At 40.5% G+C, this 14,980-nt stretch overlaps 1 protein-coding gene across 1 annotated transcript in view; it reads right to left on the bottom strand.

Moving 5' to 3' along the window:
* Positions 1–12,950, bottom strand: part of LOC110507545 (limbic system associated membrane protein) — a 466,699-nt gene extending 453,749 nt beyond the window's left edge. Inside the window, exon 1 of the mRNA XM_021587595.3 lies at positions 12,669–12,950. Within this exon, the coding sequence (XP_021443270.1) occupies positions 12,669–12,732 (64 nt within the window). The 5' untranslated portion in view covers positions 12,733–12,950. The remainder of the gene's footprint in view (positions 1–12,668) is intronic.
* Positions 12,951–14,980: the final 2,030 nt, after the last annotated feature.

Below are 14,980 nucleotides of genomic sequence, written 5' to 3'. Positions count from 1 at the left end.
TGCTTCAACTGACAACAAAAAAAAAATGTCAATGCTGGTGCTCAAATGAATGACCGCTAATGCACAATGCTTTGTCTTTTACCCAACCATAAGGGCTCATGGTAAAAGCCAAGCACATCATAAGAGAAACTATGGCTGTCTGAAAACGTTACTAGCTGTCAAATCCTTGCTTCCACTGTCCTTGTTCCTCAATCCTTTCAAAATGTATTTGAAATTGAGTAAACAAAAGGAGGCAAGAACTTGAAGGCTAATAACACTTTCAGAAGCAAGCATATTTAAAATCTTAATGCTTGTTTCATACCGTCACCCTAAGTGCAAGGCTTCAATTATTTTTCAAAGTCAGTGCCTCTAGTAATAAAACCCCACCAACCACTCTGGGGTAAGATGCTTGTATATTTTGAGAACGGGAGCTTGGAGTACTCAAGCCGCCAAAGGTGTTCTTTCTTAGTAGATGCACATTGCTCATTGAGGCACTGCAAAGCAGTGGCAAAAATACAGGATGAAAGGGAAAGCGAATGTAACAGCTGACCCTACATGGGGTGGAAGCCTCATTAAGATTGCTGTGATAACTGGGGGAGGAAGAAGAAAAACTGGGCTACTTCTTTATTTTGGATGTGGTTCCAAATGCCTTTTCAAGTCTCTCTCTTTCCCTTTCTCAGGCTCATTTTGGCTCCTGAAGGAGGAATGCTGGGCACGATGTCATCCAAGCTCACCCAGAATTTCCTCACAAACCAATTAAGGATTCCTCCCGTGTTGCTGCTGCCAGCTCTCTGCTCCCTCTCCTCGCTCCCTGTAGGAATGAGCAGGAGCAGGACCGAAGCAGTCATGCCTGGGAAATATAATACATCTTGAATGTGTTACTAGTGGCTGTCATAATGAAGAAATTAAGAACAGACTGCCAAATGCAATGACACAGACTGACGTTGCAGTTCTTAAAAGGATCACCGTGTCAGCATACTGATTAAGAAAGAAAGAGAGATGAACAGCCCATAAGTATTATCAGAAGAAGAATGTCTGTCCTTGAGCGCTCTAACAACAGTACTCTACCAGATGTGTTTATGCACTTGTTATACAGTAATACATCTCACAGATTCTTGATCCTTCTCAGACATACTGCTCTGTTACCTCATATTGTGCTACTTTGATAAACTACCTTGTTTGGAAGACTGTAGATATCTAAAGTCACACCTTCTGGATATATATAGATATTCCTGTTGACGTATGATTGGTAAACACAAACACACGTACCGTACATCTAAACCCGCTGTTCTCTTCACTCCTTAACATTGTCAATAATTTATCTTCAGTTAATTAGCCGACATCACAAAGGGATCATGGGATGGTAAATTACCATGAAAAATAACATTGTTTCATTAATTGATACAGTATTAAGACACCTGAGCAAAAAAAATATATGATGCCGTTACAGGTGCTGTGTAGTACCTAGATGTATTTTGGCAAACATAATTATCTTCTTCTGTGTGTAACTGTACATTTCTTATAGTCCAGGTAGGCCTCTGAACTTCAACAAACAAGGGAAATAGGAGGGGTGCTCAACAACAATGAGAATCATCCAGTGATAGAGCTTACGCAAGAAAAACTTCACAAAAAGGACTAAGTCCTGGTAAACAAGTTGGCACACTCAAAAAACAGGCAGAGATAAATATCTTCTTAACTCAGACTTTATTCTATGATTGGATGTATACAGGTACTGAGGTTTAGCCGTCACATGACTTCTTTATCAGAGATCCTATCACACCCTGACCATAGTTTGCTTTGTATGTTATTATGTTTTGTTTGGTCAGGGTGTGATCTGAGTGGGCATTCTATGTTACATGTCTAGTTTGTCTAGTTCTATGTTTGGCCTGATCTGGTTCTCAATCAGAGGCAGGTGTTAGTCGTTGGGATTGGGAACCATATTTAGGTAGCCTGTTTGGTGTTGGGTTTTGTGGGTGATTGTTCCTGTCTTTGTGGCACCAGATAGGACTGTTTCGGTTTTTTCACGTTTCTTGTTTTGTAGATTGTTGTACTTTCATCTTGATTGAAGATGTACAAAACTAACCACGCTGCATTTTGGTCCGCCTCTCTTTCACCAGAAGAAAACCGTTACCGATCCATTTTTAATGTCTCACTTCAATGTGTGGACCAGCTTACCACACAGCCCAGGTACCTCTACAATGGCAGTCATTGTGTGTCCCACTTTCCTCTAAGCAATAGTAATCGAATTCCATTAGTGCACTGTGATTTGTTGATTCATTATCGGACTGGAAACAAGATAATGTTTGAGGAAAACAGAGCTTTACAACCAGTTTTCCTACGACTGAACTCAAAAGCGAAAAATGTACTAATTAAAATTACAAAGTGAAATTTCCTCATATTAAATCTCAAATCTCTGGAGGATAGGTTCGGCATCCCGATAAACAATAAATAGAAAACACTCCCTGTTCCACGCATGTCAAACCAACATGCTGTCTGGCTGGTGGAAAAACTGGAAATAGAGCTAAAACTAAAAGCTGTAGGTTTATAACAATTCTCCAAAGCTCAGAGTCTAAATATTGTGAAACAGAACACTCACCAAGACAGCACTGTCAGTCAATGGTTGTTTCTTATAGTCTATTACGAGGGAAATCGTGGTCTGAAACAGATCCATTCACAATTATAAAGTCAATCTTAATTACGGAGCTTTGGGAAAACAGGTAAGGGTCTGGATTCCAGAGAAGGATGGCGGTGGATATTAAATGGAACATGAGACAAATTGCTTTCCTTCAAGGTTCACCACACCCTAACATTTTGTATAATTTTTTATAAATCGAGAGAAAATAATAATATTATGTTTCCGAGCCTATTCTGGAGTACCTGAAGCACATAATTATGTATGCCAGGTGTTGTAGAGAGGACTGGGAAAACAAAGGCTAGGTACATATTACTCCAGGCACCAAACAGAAACATACTGTATGTCCCAAAATATGTGACTGACCGCCTTGATTCGGTCTTATGTAGCAAAATGTGATTTATATTTTTTACATTGGATAAAAGCAGACACAAGGCAAGGGAATATATATATATATTCGGAGAGCCTGTTTCTGACCTGCCCTTGACTTTGGTGCAGGGCATATGATGTCCATAGCCTCTTCGTCGCAAAATTCCCTGGTCTTCTCAAAAATATAAGTTTGTCTAGCTGTGTCCAGTCCAGGTGCTGCTTGTACAGGCAGACCATCTATGGGAGGAAGGATGTCAGTGTTACACAGCAGCTGAGTCTGAACACTCCTTGGAGACAACAACAACAGGCTCCAGAGCATTGAAGCTCTAAAACAGGAAATAACAAAACAAATGAGAATACATTATAACCTTGCATGACATCAATTCACCTCCCAAGTTGAGATAAGAATAACTTCATACAATGGAAATTATATTCACCTGAAGTGCTGGTACTGCTTGACCTGTGGCAGCGGCCTGAAGTACAGAGACAAGTGTTGTTGCCAGCCATAGCTTTCTACCAGCACAGTACCATCCCCTAATCCAACCAGCTGTGGGATGTTGACCCCTGTCACAGTGCTGTCCTTCACAAACCTGACAATCTCAGACAAAGTGTTCACTCTGGTCTTTCTGAAGCGAGGCTTGATGAGGTCGAAGCACCAGTCGGAGGCAAACTTGGTGCGGCCTGTGATCAGGAAGTGAAGGTCCAGACCATGGTGGAGTTTGTGCATGGTCCACCAGGCACAATACCAGAGCACAAACATGTTATTTTTCTGGCCACTGCAGTTATCACAACTCAGGTCCACACATGTTTCCCCAACTCCGTAGTTGGTGAAGAAATGGTGGATGTAGTTGAGGAATATGCTCCTGCCTTTGCTGGATGACATGGCTTCATCAATCAGGTAGTTGACTTGTTGTGGTATTCCTTCACAGCAGACACCAAACAAGCCAGCCTTGCGACGAGTTAAAAAGTAGATGGGACCTGGTTGCATAGGGTCGGAAGGATAGTGCACCTAGAAGGCCAGCATCCCGGAGTCGCCTCTTCACTGTTGACATTGAGACTGGTGTTTTGTGGGTACTATTTAATGAAGCTGCCAGTTGAGGACTTTTGAGGTGACTGTTTCTGAAACTTGACACTCTAATATCCTCTTCCTCTTGCTCAGTTGTGCACTGGGGCCTCCCACTCCTCTTTCTCTTCTGGTTAGAGACAGTTTGCACTGTTCTGTGAAGGGAGAAGTACACAGTGTTGTACGAGATATTACGTTTCTTGGCAATTTCTCACATGGAATAGCCTTAATTTCTCAGAACAAGCATAGACTGATGAGTTTCATAAGAAAGGTCTTTGTTTCTGGCCATTTTGAGCCTGTAATCAAACGCACAAGTGCTGATGCTCCAGATACTCAACTAGTCTAAAGAAGGACAGTTTTATTGCTTCTTTAATTGACCAACAGTTTTCAGCTGTGCTAACATAATTGCAAAAGGGTTTTCTAATGATCAATTATCCTTTTAAAATGATAAGCTTGGATTAGCTAACACAACTTGCCATTGGAACACAGGAGTGATGGATGCTGATAATGGGCCTCTCTGTATGCCTACGTAGATATTCCATAACAAACCAGTTGTTTCAAGCTACAATAGTCATTTACAATACTAACAATGTCTACACTGTATTTCTGATCAATTTGATGTTATTTTAATGGACCAAAAAATTGCTTTTCTTTTAAAAACAAGGACATTTCTAAGTGACCCCAAACTTTTGAACGGAAGTGTATGTCCTTAATCAGTATAAAGGAGCTGTAATGCATCTTGATGTCTTTGGTTTCTGGTTCAGTAGGGGCCCCAAGAGACAACTGCAGGTCTTGACAGGTGGTCTTGCAGTCAGCAACCATCTTCTGGTAGACAGACTGATCACGTTGAACAAGTGCTTGCTTGGGCCAGCTCTCTTTTTGATGGGAGGCATTAGACCATTCTCCTTGTATGCCTGGTGGAGGAGATTCAGGTGTGTTCTACTGATGCTGAAAGACAAATTCCAGATACAAGTATTTTAGCATTATTATACCATAGATAGCCGTAATCACCGTCAGACACACCTGGTTAACTTGATGGGTCATGTAATCATCTGGCGAAGTGGAGTCTTTTGTTTAGACATATAGCTCGCTAGCTAAACAATTAACCATAATCGCAATCTATAGAGTACTAGCAATACAAACAGATTGTCATAGCTAGCTAAAGTTAACCAAATAGGTTCAATGGGAGCTAGTTAGCTAGCTAACATTAGGCTACAACTAGCAATGCAAATGGCTTTCTGAGACAATGTTACTCCACAGATCATACAAGTAATGTTAGCTAGCGAGCCAGCCATCTAACGTCAGCTAGCTAACTAACTTGCAATGAACTTGCAATGAAAACAACTTTCTGACAAAATTAGAAACGTATAATATCTGAAACGGCAGCTAGACTCTTACCCGTATACATGGATGAACGCTTCACGGCAGACTGCAACCCCTTTTATTAAATAAGACGTCCTGTGTCGTTTCCGTTTTGTTTGTACAGCTTGCTTGGCCATTGTGTCAAGTCACTCTGGTTCACATCGTCTGATTCATTTTCAGAGTCAGAGAGAGCCAGCATGGTACGATCGTGCTCCTGAAAGAAGTCCTTCACAACTTTTTCCCACTGAACTTTGTCGATAGCGCCTGATAAATTCAGGACAGCAATTTTATTGAGAGCAGTAACAACACATTTTCAGTTCTCCATGGCTAACGTTATTTCTTTAGAAAAAAAGTTCAAACGTTCAAGAAGGCATTTCTGCCCAAATTTTGGGGGGGATAAAAACATTTAAATAGACCTTCAAACGCCTCTCCTGTGAAGTCGTGACTTGCGACATAGTTTCCTGAAACGAGTCACATATGTCCTTTCCCCTGATAAAACCTAAAGTGCCCGTGTGCATGTAACACACACCAACAACATCCTAATCCAGCCAGACAGCAAACAGCTGGGAAACAACTGCAATTAGCATTGGGTTGATGAAAAATGCAGACGGGTGGCTGAGTAGGCCGGTTATAGAGGTCAGTAATCAGGATCAGACGGGCTTGTTCAAGACAGGCACAGAAGGAGTACTGCTTGCTTCATTACAACAGTGGTACACTACTTCTATACAAGCAAGAAGATGATCCTGGATTTGAATCACTATGAAAGGAAGTAAAACCTCTGAAGTTGGACTTCAAGATGAGATTCAGAAACAGAGATAACATAATGTCAGGGACTGGAAGGCAGAGGAATAATAATACTAATAAGAGTCTCCTCATTTTATCTTCATATAGTTATTAGAATACTTTCTATAAACATAAGTAGTACAGTATAGATCTGCTGAATTATGAAGATAAATTGATTTGATTTTTGCATAGGGGTATACTGTATTTTGTCTGCCCTCTACACATTCGTACAGCTTTTCCATTCTCCAACTTCAGCCGTGATGCATACGTCAGTTTCTCTTGTAAGAGAATAAAGTATGTGGATTCCAACCTGCATGATAGTTGTTGTGATTCTACTTGGAATATGAGTACTCCGTAGAGTAGAGAGATACAGCTAGTCTTCCTGAAAGCTTATTGGTTATGATGATACTGAAATCTAATTAGAGTTTACACTTAGAAAGGGATTTTGTATGGATGTTGATTAGAAATGCATCACTTGAATCAACAACAAAGATACGCGAACTGCCAGAAGATGGACTCGTGGAGTTTATAAAAGGCCTCTGCAAATCATGTCGCCACTGCATCCGCCACGCATGCTTTCACTTTGTGAAGGAAATATCAGATAAATGCAAAGTGATAACAATAAAATGTGTTAGTAAGAGAACTAAATGCAGTCAACCCTATCATATATTACACAGGTCTGGGGACATAAAGCCTAAGAAGGTATACAGCAGATTCTTCTCCTGTGCCCACTGGAGGTATTGAAGAGAGTTTAGCGTAAGCTGCTCAATGGAGGTGTTAGCAGTCGATGTTATTCTTCAACAACACAAAAAATGAAAAGCAAATCAGGGAGAGAAAAATAGATTTATTTGAAAAGGACAAATCATAGACGTGATGCTGGGAGGTAGATGGTTGATGTTCATTCTCCCTGCCCTCAGATTTTCTCCACAGAACAAAGAAACAGGATACTATTTATAATCCCCCACCCTAGCCTGGGGTTAACCAATCAGATGTCCTTGCAGTACAACTGGGCCAATGGCCAAATAACAAGTATCCTGCTCCAGACTCAATGTACAGAACAATGAAAACGTGGCACACGTAGCTCTGAGTTCAGGACTGACATTCCACAGAATCTAAACAGCTGTTGAACTGAAGACCAACTATTTACATTGACAATTCTCTATTGACTATTAATACTCTATTTTGTTTTTAGTACTCTCGTCCTCTGCGTTGTGTATGTATCTTCAAAATATTCTTATAGAGGCAAGCCTGTGCTCTGGAAAACCAACAACAACCACACTGAGCACATTGACCTGAAGGGATGAGGAGAGAAGCCTTACCAACAGACCACGTTTATGGTTAGCGATCCGTGTTTCACCCCAAACTACCAGAGGATCACAGGCACCAGAAGACTTGTACAGGGTACACAGAGATAATTGCAATTTTCCTTGGATGGGGCTCTGAGAAGTGGAGTGTTGCGGACATTAAAGAAGCCGTAATCGAGGTGGCGCGGGGGGAGTATAAAGAATTACAGTTTATTGCTGCGATTCTGCTCTATTGTGTTTTATTCCAGACCCAACTCAGCCCTGTCTCTGTTTCCCTCTCTCCCTCCCTCCCTCTCTCCCTGTGGCCACAGTACAGTATTTACATAATTCCCCAGCTCATATCATCTCAGAGGAACCCCACCACATCCTGCCTACAACCAACCACAGAGAGACATGGTTGGAATTTAGGAAGACCCCCAAAAAACACACAAGTCAATTCAGTTGGATCTGTTTCAATAGGGGGAGTCTGTGGTCTCTCGTGAGGGGGAAAAGCATGAGTCCCCAAAGAGAGATCAACACAGACTCCAGTGAAAGGCCAGGCGAGAGAGAGCATCAATACAAATCTTCTGATTGCATTAATTATTCGGACTGTTTAACTCTCTTTCCAATTCACTTCTGAATGTGTGTGTACCCCCTGTGTGCCTGATATTCTGAAGGTTTATTTAATGGGTATGGGGTAATGTTTCTGAGTTCTCCATCCAACGCTGTATTGGGGTTAATCCCAGAAGCCATTCCAGATTACAGAATCTAGCATACTCTGTCTTTATCGAAGGATAATTTCACTTGTTTCGAGGCGAGGTCACTATTTTCCTTAGAAAAAGCATATTTCACAATCGTTTTCCTCCCAGGAACCTAGTGTGAATTGATCACCACATGAAAGGCAATTATTTGTATTACCGGAAAAATAGGAAATAAATAAAATTCTATCCACAGTTATCCAACTCCATATCTGCTATGCCATCTCTGGATAATTGACAAAAGTCATTTTTCCTCAGAAAAGTTTAACAGCATCAACACCATTAAACAACTCTGTACCTCAAGGTTCCTAATTCTTCCCATCAGAAAAGGATGAACCAAAAACCAAAGAAAATGGAAGGCACAAAGCCAGACTGCTGTTTTCTTCCTCTTATTTCAACTGCAAAGTCATGTCTTTTTTCAACATACAGTATGTAAGGGAACAATACAGTACATGTGCTATATAAGGAGGAAATACAGTACATGTGATCTATGAAGAGCAAAAACAGTGCATGTGCTCTATAAGGAGGAAATACAGTACATGTGCTCTATGAAGAGCAAATACAGTACATGTTCTCTATGAAGAGCAAATACAGTACATATGCTCTATGAAGAGAACATACAGTACATGTGCTCTATGAAGAGAAAATACAGTACATGTGCTCTATAAAGAGCAAATACAGTACATGTGCTCTATAAAGAGCAAATACAGTACATGTGCTCTATGAAGAGCAAATACAGTACATGTGCTCTATGAAGAGCAAATACAGTACATGTGCTCTATGAAGAGCAAATACAGTACATGTGCTCTATGAAGAGCAAATACAGTACATGTGCTCTATGAAGAGCAAATACAGTACATGTGCTCTATGAAGAGCAAATACAGTACATGTGCTCTATGAAGAGCAAATACAGTACATGTGCTCTATGAAGAGAAAATACAGTACATGTGCTCTATGAAGAGAAAATACAGTACATGTGCTCTATGAAGAGAAAATACAGTACATGTGCTTTATAAGGAACAAATACAGTACATGTGCTCTATGAAGAGCAAATACATGTGCTCTATGAAGAGAAAGGACAGTACATGTGCTCTATGAAGGGCAAATACAGTACATGTGCTCTATGAAGAGAAAATACAGTACATGTGCTTTATAAGGAACAAATACAGTACATGTGCTCTATGAAGAGCAAATACATGTGCTCTATTAAGAGAAAGTACAGTACATGTGCTCTATGAAGAGAAAATACAGTACATGTGCTCTATGAAGAGCAAATACAGTACATGTTCTCTATGAAGAGCAAATACAGTACATATGCTCTATGAAGAGAACATACAGTACATGTGCTCTATGAAGAGAAAATACAGTACATGTGCTCTATAAAGAGAAAATACAGTACATGTGCTCTATAAAGAGCAAATACAGTACATGTGCTCTATGAAGAGCAAATACAGTACATGTGCTCTATGAAGAGCAAATACAGTACATGTGCTCTATGAAGAGCAAATACAGTACATGTGCTCTATGAAGAGCAAATACAGTACATGTGCTCTATGAAGAGCAAATACAGTACATGTGCTCTATGAAGAGCAAATACAGTACATGTGCTCTATGAAGAGCAAATACAGTACATGTGCTCTATGAAGAGCAAATACAGTACATGTGCTCTATGAAGAGAAAATACAGTACATGTGCTCTATGAAGAGAAAATACAGTACATGTGCTCTATGAAGAGAAAATACAGTACATGTGCTTTATAAGGAACAAATACAGTACATGTGCTCTATGAAGAGCAAATACATGTGCTCTATGAAGAGAAAGTACAGTACATGTGCTCTATGAAGGGCAAATACAGTACATGTGCTCTATGAAGAGAAAATACAGTACATGTGCTTTATAAGGAACAAATACAGTACATGTGCTCTATGAAGAGCAAATACATGTGCTCTATTAAGAGAAAGTACAGTACATGTGCTCTATGAAGAGAAAATACAGTACATGTGCTCTATGAAGAGCAAATACAGTACATGTGCTCTATGAAGAGAAAATACAGTACATGTGCTCTATGAAGAGAAAATACAGTACATGTGCTCTGTGAAGAGCAAATACAGTACATGTGCTCTATGAAGAGAAAATACAGTACATGTGCTCTATGAAGAGAAAATACAGTACATGTGCTCTATGAAGAGCAAATACAGTACATGTACTCTATGAAGAGCAAATACAGTACATGTACTCTATGAAGAGAAAATACAGTACATGTGCTCTATGAAGAGCAAATACAGTACATGTGCTCTATGAAGAGAAAATACAGTACATGTGCTCTATGAAGAGCAAAAACAGTACATGTGCTCTATGAAGAGCAAATACAGTACATGTGCTCTATGAAGAGAAAATACAGTACATGTGCTCTATGAAGAGAAAGTACAGTACATGTGCTCTATGAAGAGAAAGTACAGTACATGTGCTCTATGAAGAGAAAATACAGTACATGTGCTCTATGAAGAGAAAGTACAGTACATGTGCTCTATGAAGAGAAAATACAGTACATGTGCTCTATGAAGAGCAAATACAGTACATGTGCAATATGAAGCAGCCATACTAAATACTTTACATTCTCCTGACTTCAATAGTGATCTATGGTGCAGTTTCATTACTAGTTAACCATGTTGGCTGTACTGCACTCAGAAGAGGCTCCATCTCTAAAGATAAATTAACAGTGGGCATTTAGAGCAGCATGCTGCCCTGCCTACACCAATTCATTTAACATATGAGCATTATGTTAATACAACAAGGGTAATTTAAAGTTAGATGAAGAGGAAAAGTGGGCCAGCGAGGAGGACCAGACATGGTCGAGGCCACCAACCTGTGACACCGCCCCTAGGCGTGAGACATGGCCAGACTGGTTAAGCATACAGGGAGGGTTCTGTTGGAGATCAAAGTGAAAATGCTGCTGTGTCTCTCCTGCTGTGGTTCCATGTAAATAGACCTTGGCAGGGCTCTCCTGACTTTTACAAGTTGAAAAATGGAGTCGCACACAAAGAAATATAGGAGCACAATGAAAAATATTTGAGATATTAAAGTTAGAATCTTACATTTTTCTAGGTGCACTGTGGCTCCTAAATAAAAAGCCCTGCTAGTGTATATTAGGAAGACCTCATACGACATCCCCTGGCAGTTGTCTATAACACACATTCTGCTGTCATGATAAGGCTAAATCATGCATTGCATTTCATAGAGAATATATTAGACATTAACATAAGTTAGAGCTGGAAGCCCCTAGTGTTGTTGACCTGGAGGTTGTGGTTTCATTCAAAGCCATTTCCTAATTAAGCCCCATTGAGTTGTTTATTGACTACTGTGCTGGATTTCACAGCTCACCATAAATGCACACACAACTCCTTTAGAATCAGACAAGTAACAAACTACTTCAATAGTCATGTCACAATGGAAATCCTTTACCAAATTAGAATAAGTCTGCACACAGGGGTCCTTGGGTACATGGTCATCATCAGGAACACCCAAAAGAACACTGAACCTCTTGGCAACCGCATACAAAAGGGGTTGGACTGAGAACCAAAAGGTAGTTGGTTCAAATCCTGTGCATGCCAACCCTCAAATTTGCTATATTAGTGTTAGTAGTGGGATGCTGCCATGAGGGCATCAGGCATAAGGTACTTTAGCCAAGCTTGTTACCTGTCTGATCCTACAGTGAGATCTCCCAACAAAGTAGAAAGTTTAGTAGGCTGCAGTGACATCTTCGAAAGCTACTAAAATAAGCCAGACATGATGAGTGTCATCCGTTCTATAACCACAAAGGGGGGCACAGAACAATATAGCGACATGATTCAAACTCGGCAGGGACATCACAGACAAGTCACTTCAGAAATAATTTAATAACTGGTGGCTATAGCAATGTCCTATGAACTCTCGCCACTGAATGCCGCCCCCCCCCCCCCCCCCCTCCACACACACTTTGAATCGTGTTGGTGTCATCTCCAAGAGTACTTTTCAATATATTCTCCTCTGCGTGTGTGTAAGTGAAGCCTACTTCTATACGTGTGCGTATATACAGTAGTTGTGTCAATCGAAGAGCAATGGATAGGCAACGATGTACGTCATTAATATAGGGGATAAATAAGTCGTAGAAGACACCAGAGGTAGCCAGCCGATCAAAGATGCAAAAGCATCCGTACGCTAGTTATGTCAATCTAAGAGCAATATATAGGCAAGGAAGAACGTAATAAATATAGGGGCTAAATAATAAGTCGTAGAAGACACCAGAGGTAGCCAGCCGATCAACGCTGCAAAAGCAGCGGCTCGGCAGGCGTAGGTACATACAAATAATTCCTCTGTAACTCCAAACTGAGAAGAGGAATGTGACTGGTAATCTAAAGCAACACAATTATATAAAAAATGAACTAGAACACAACCCGTACCTTGAAATCCAAAGAAGAAAAAGAACCCTGGTATCCAAATTGTGTATATCCAGAAGGAATTCATGTTGTCCTAGTCAGCTCCAAAACCTTTCCTCTCTTGCAATAATTTCGTGAGCAGGCAGTATCGTTTTTTGGTAGATATTATGCTCAGAGGGCGTATAGCACCAACGCTGTGTCCTAATGCTGCAGAGCACTATAACTACAACTCAAGTGCTCGAGCGCTAAACGCATCCTTTTTGCAATCACTTCAGCACGTGCCTGTCCCGGTCGTCACTGCCACCTAGTGGATAAGCAAGTACCTAGAAAAACACCAGTTGGACATCGTCTTCTGATTATTGATGAGGATAAGGACTCACGCTGCACGGCTGAGTAACCGTCCGGCCTTTGTTCCAACTGTGTTAATTGTGCAATGGAATTGATATTTCAGCAAGCTTTATGGATCGACAGCCTGTCATCTAGAATAGCATTCTAAAACATTTATTTCACATCTGACATATTCTAATGATTGTGTTTCTCACTGTCTATATCCATGTACATGCTTCCATTATCTATATTCCCTGTTAACACCACTGTAGCTACTCCAGCCATAACCTTCAGATCTCTCTGATGCATAGGCTACTATAAAACCAATAAAAAAATCAGGACAAATGCACACAATTACAGTTATTTCAGCAACTTAATCCAGATTGATTCTCTCATTAAATGTGATATGCAATCTGTGATAACAATACCATTATTTCCTAAATAAAGTCCCAGAACCCATGCTGGTTGAAAGAGATCTCTCTAGCTACGTACTATGAACCCTTCAACACCTCCACAGCCACGCAGCAGTCCTCAAGAGAGGTGCAACCTTTGGCTACCCTCTGTAAACCAATGACAAAGGTCCTCTGTACCGCATGAGGTGTGTCCCTACCAGAGGTGAGGCTTGGCAGAGGACCTCTCTTGAAGATAGCAGCATGGAAATCTATGGAATACTAATAGTGACATGTGGTAAGAGAGCTTCATTCAGTCTGCAGGCAAGGTGGGTGCGGGCTGTTGGTAAAGACACTCTATTCCTCTCTCTGCCAGCCAAACACTGTCCTCTCATCTACTGTTTTACATGTCCACAACTGACATCAAGGCTAATACAGACAAAACCTGCAAATTCATTCAGTGTGGCAACCCTGTATTTTTTGTGATAAAGCATTGTTTTTTCTTACTGAATCGTACTAGATTTGATTGTGATAGCAATGAAAGCAGATGCTGCCTGAACATGCCATTGTATTCCTGCTTCTAAAGCTCAGTCTCCTCTTGTAAGCCCTGGTGAGCTACATGACTGGTGTTGCTGAATTGAATTATGCTCAGATCTTAGTCATTTGTTAAGTATGAATGCCAAAGACATTATAGCTTCAACAATTGAAAAGAAAAACAAAGTGGCTCATGAGGATGTCTGGATGTGATGTTTAACACACCTTATTGAATATTGAATTACCCTTGTTCTCCACCTGTTCTCCACCACCATGTGAACCACAAGCTTTTCATTATGAAATGTTCTGCTAGAGAACCCTTGTGTCTACACCAATCACATTCAAAGCTGAATAGTATTTAAGTTACTGTCTGATATAGTACTCAATGAGATCCCTGCAGTTTAGACACCATCCCATTAGATTGTATTTACGAGCAGCATGTACTGTAAGACCAACTGGCCAAGGATTGCAGTCAGTTGTCATAATGTTCTCAGTTGTCAGTGCAAATGATTTATTTCAACAAAACCTCTCATGTGTAGGCTCTCTCTATGACTTTGTCATTTCATTGGGATATTTAATTGAAGACATGCAGGTCGCAGTGAACAACCATGAGGTCACCACAGCTTGCTGTTGAGGGCTTCTATAGCCCATAGAAATGTATTGACATTTATTTATTTTTATAAATGGCAAAAAAAGAAAGTGAAAAAATAAATTAGAAGGGATAAGGTGTCTATTCTTTAACTAGGAAATATAAGAAAGCTCAGGAAATACAGTACATATATCTTTTGGGACACATATTTGACCCCTCATTTTTGTTGGCACAAAACTACCTCCATCCTTCCATTCGTTTGTATGGTTACCTTCAAACGAGTACCATGGCATTTGTGAGGGTCATAGAACAAAATGCAGAACACCATCCTGTTCGTGAGTGTCTCCGCTTTCCACAGTGGGGACATATTAGTTTGTTCGGACGCTACAGACAGAAGTTGGCACATCAGCGTTACAGACTTCAGGCCAAACCGTTCAGACGCTACAGACAGAAGTTGGCACATCAACGTTACAGACTTCAGGCCAAACCGTTCAGAC

This window comes from Oncorhynchus mykiss, chromosome 27 (assembly GCF_057628025.1).
Source record: "Oncorhynchus mykiss isolate SJ-2025 chromosome 27, ASM5762802v1, whole genome shotgun sequence".
NCBI lineage: Eukaryota > Metazoa > Chordata > Actinopteri > Salmoniformes > Salmonidae > Oncorhynchus > Oncorhynchus mykiss.
This window is presented reverse-complemented; position numbering and strand designations above follow the sequence as displayed.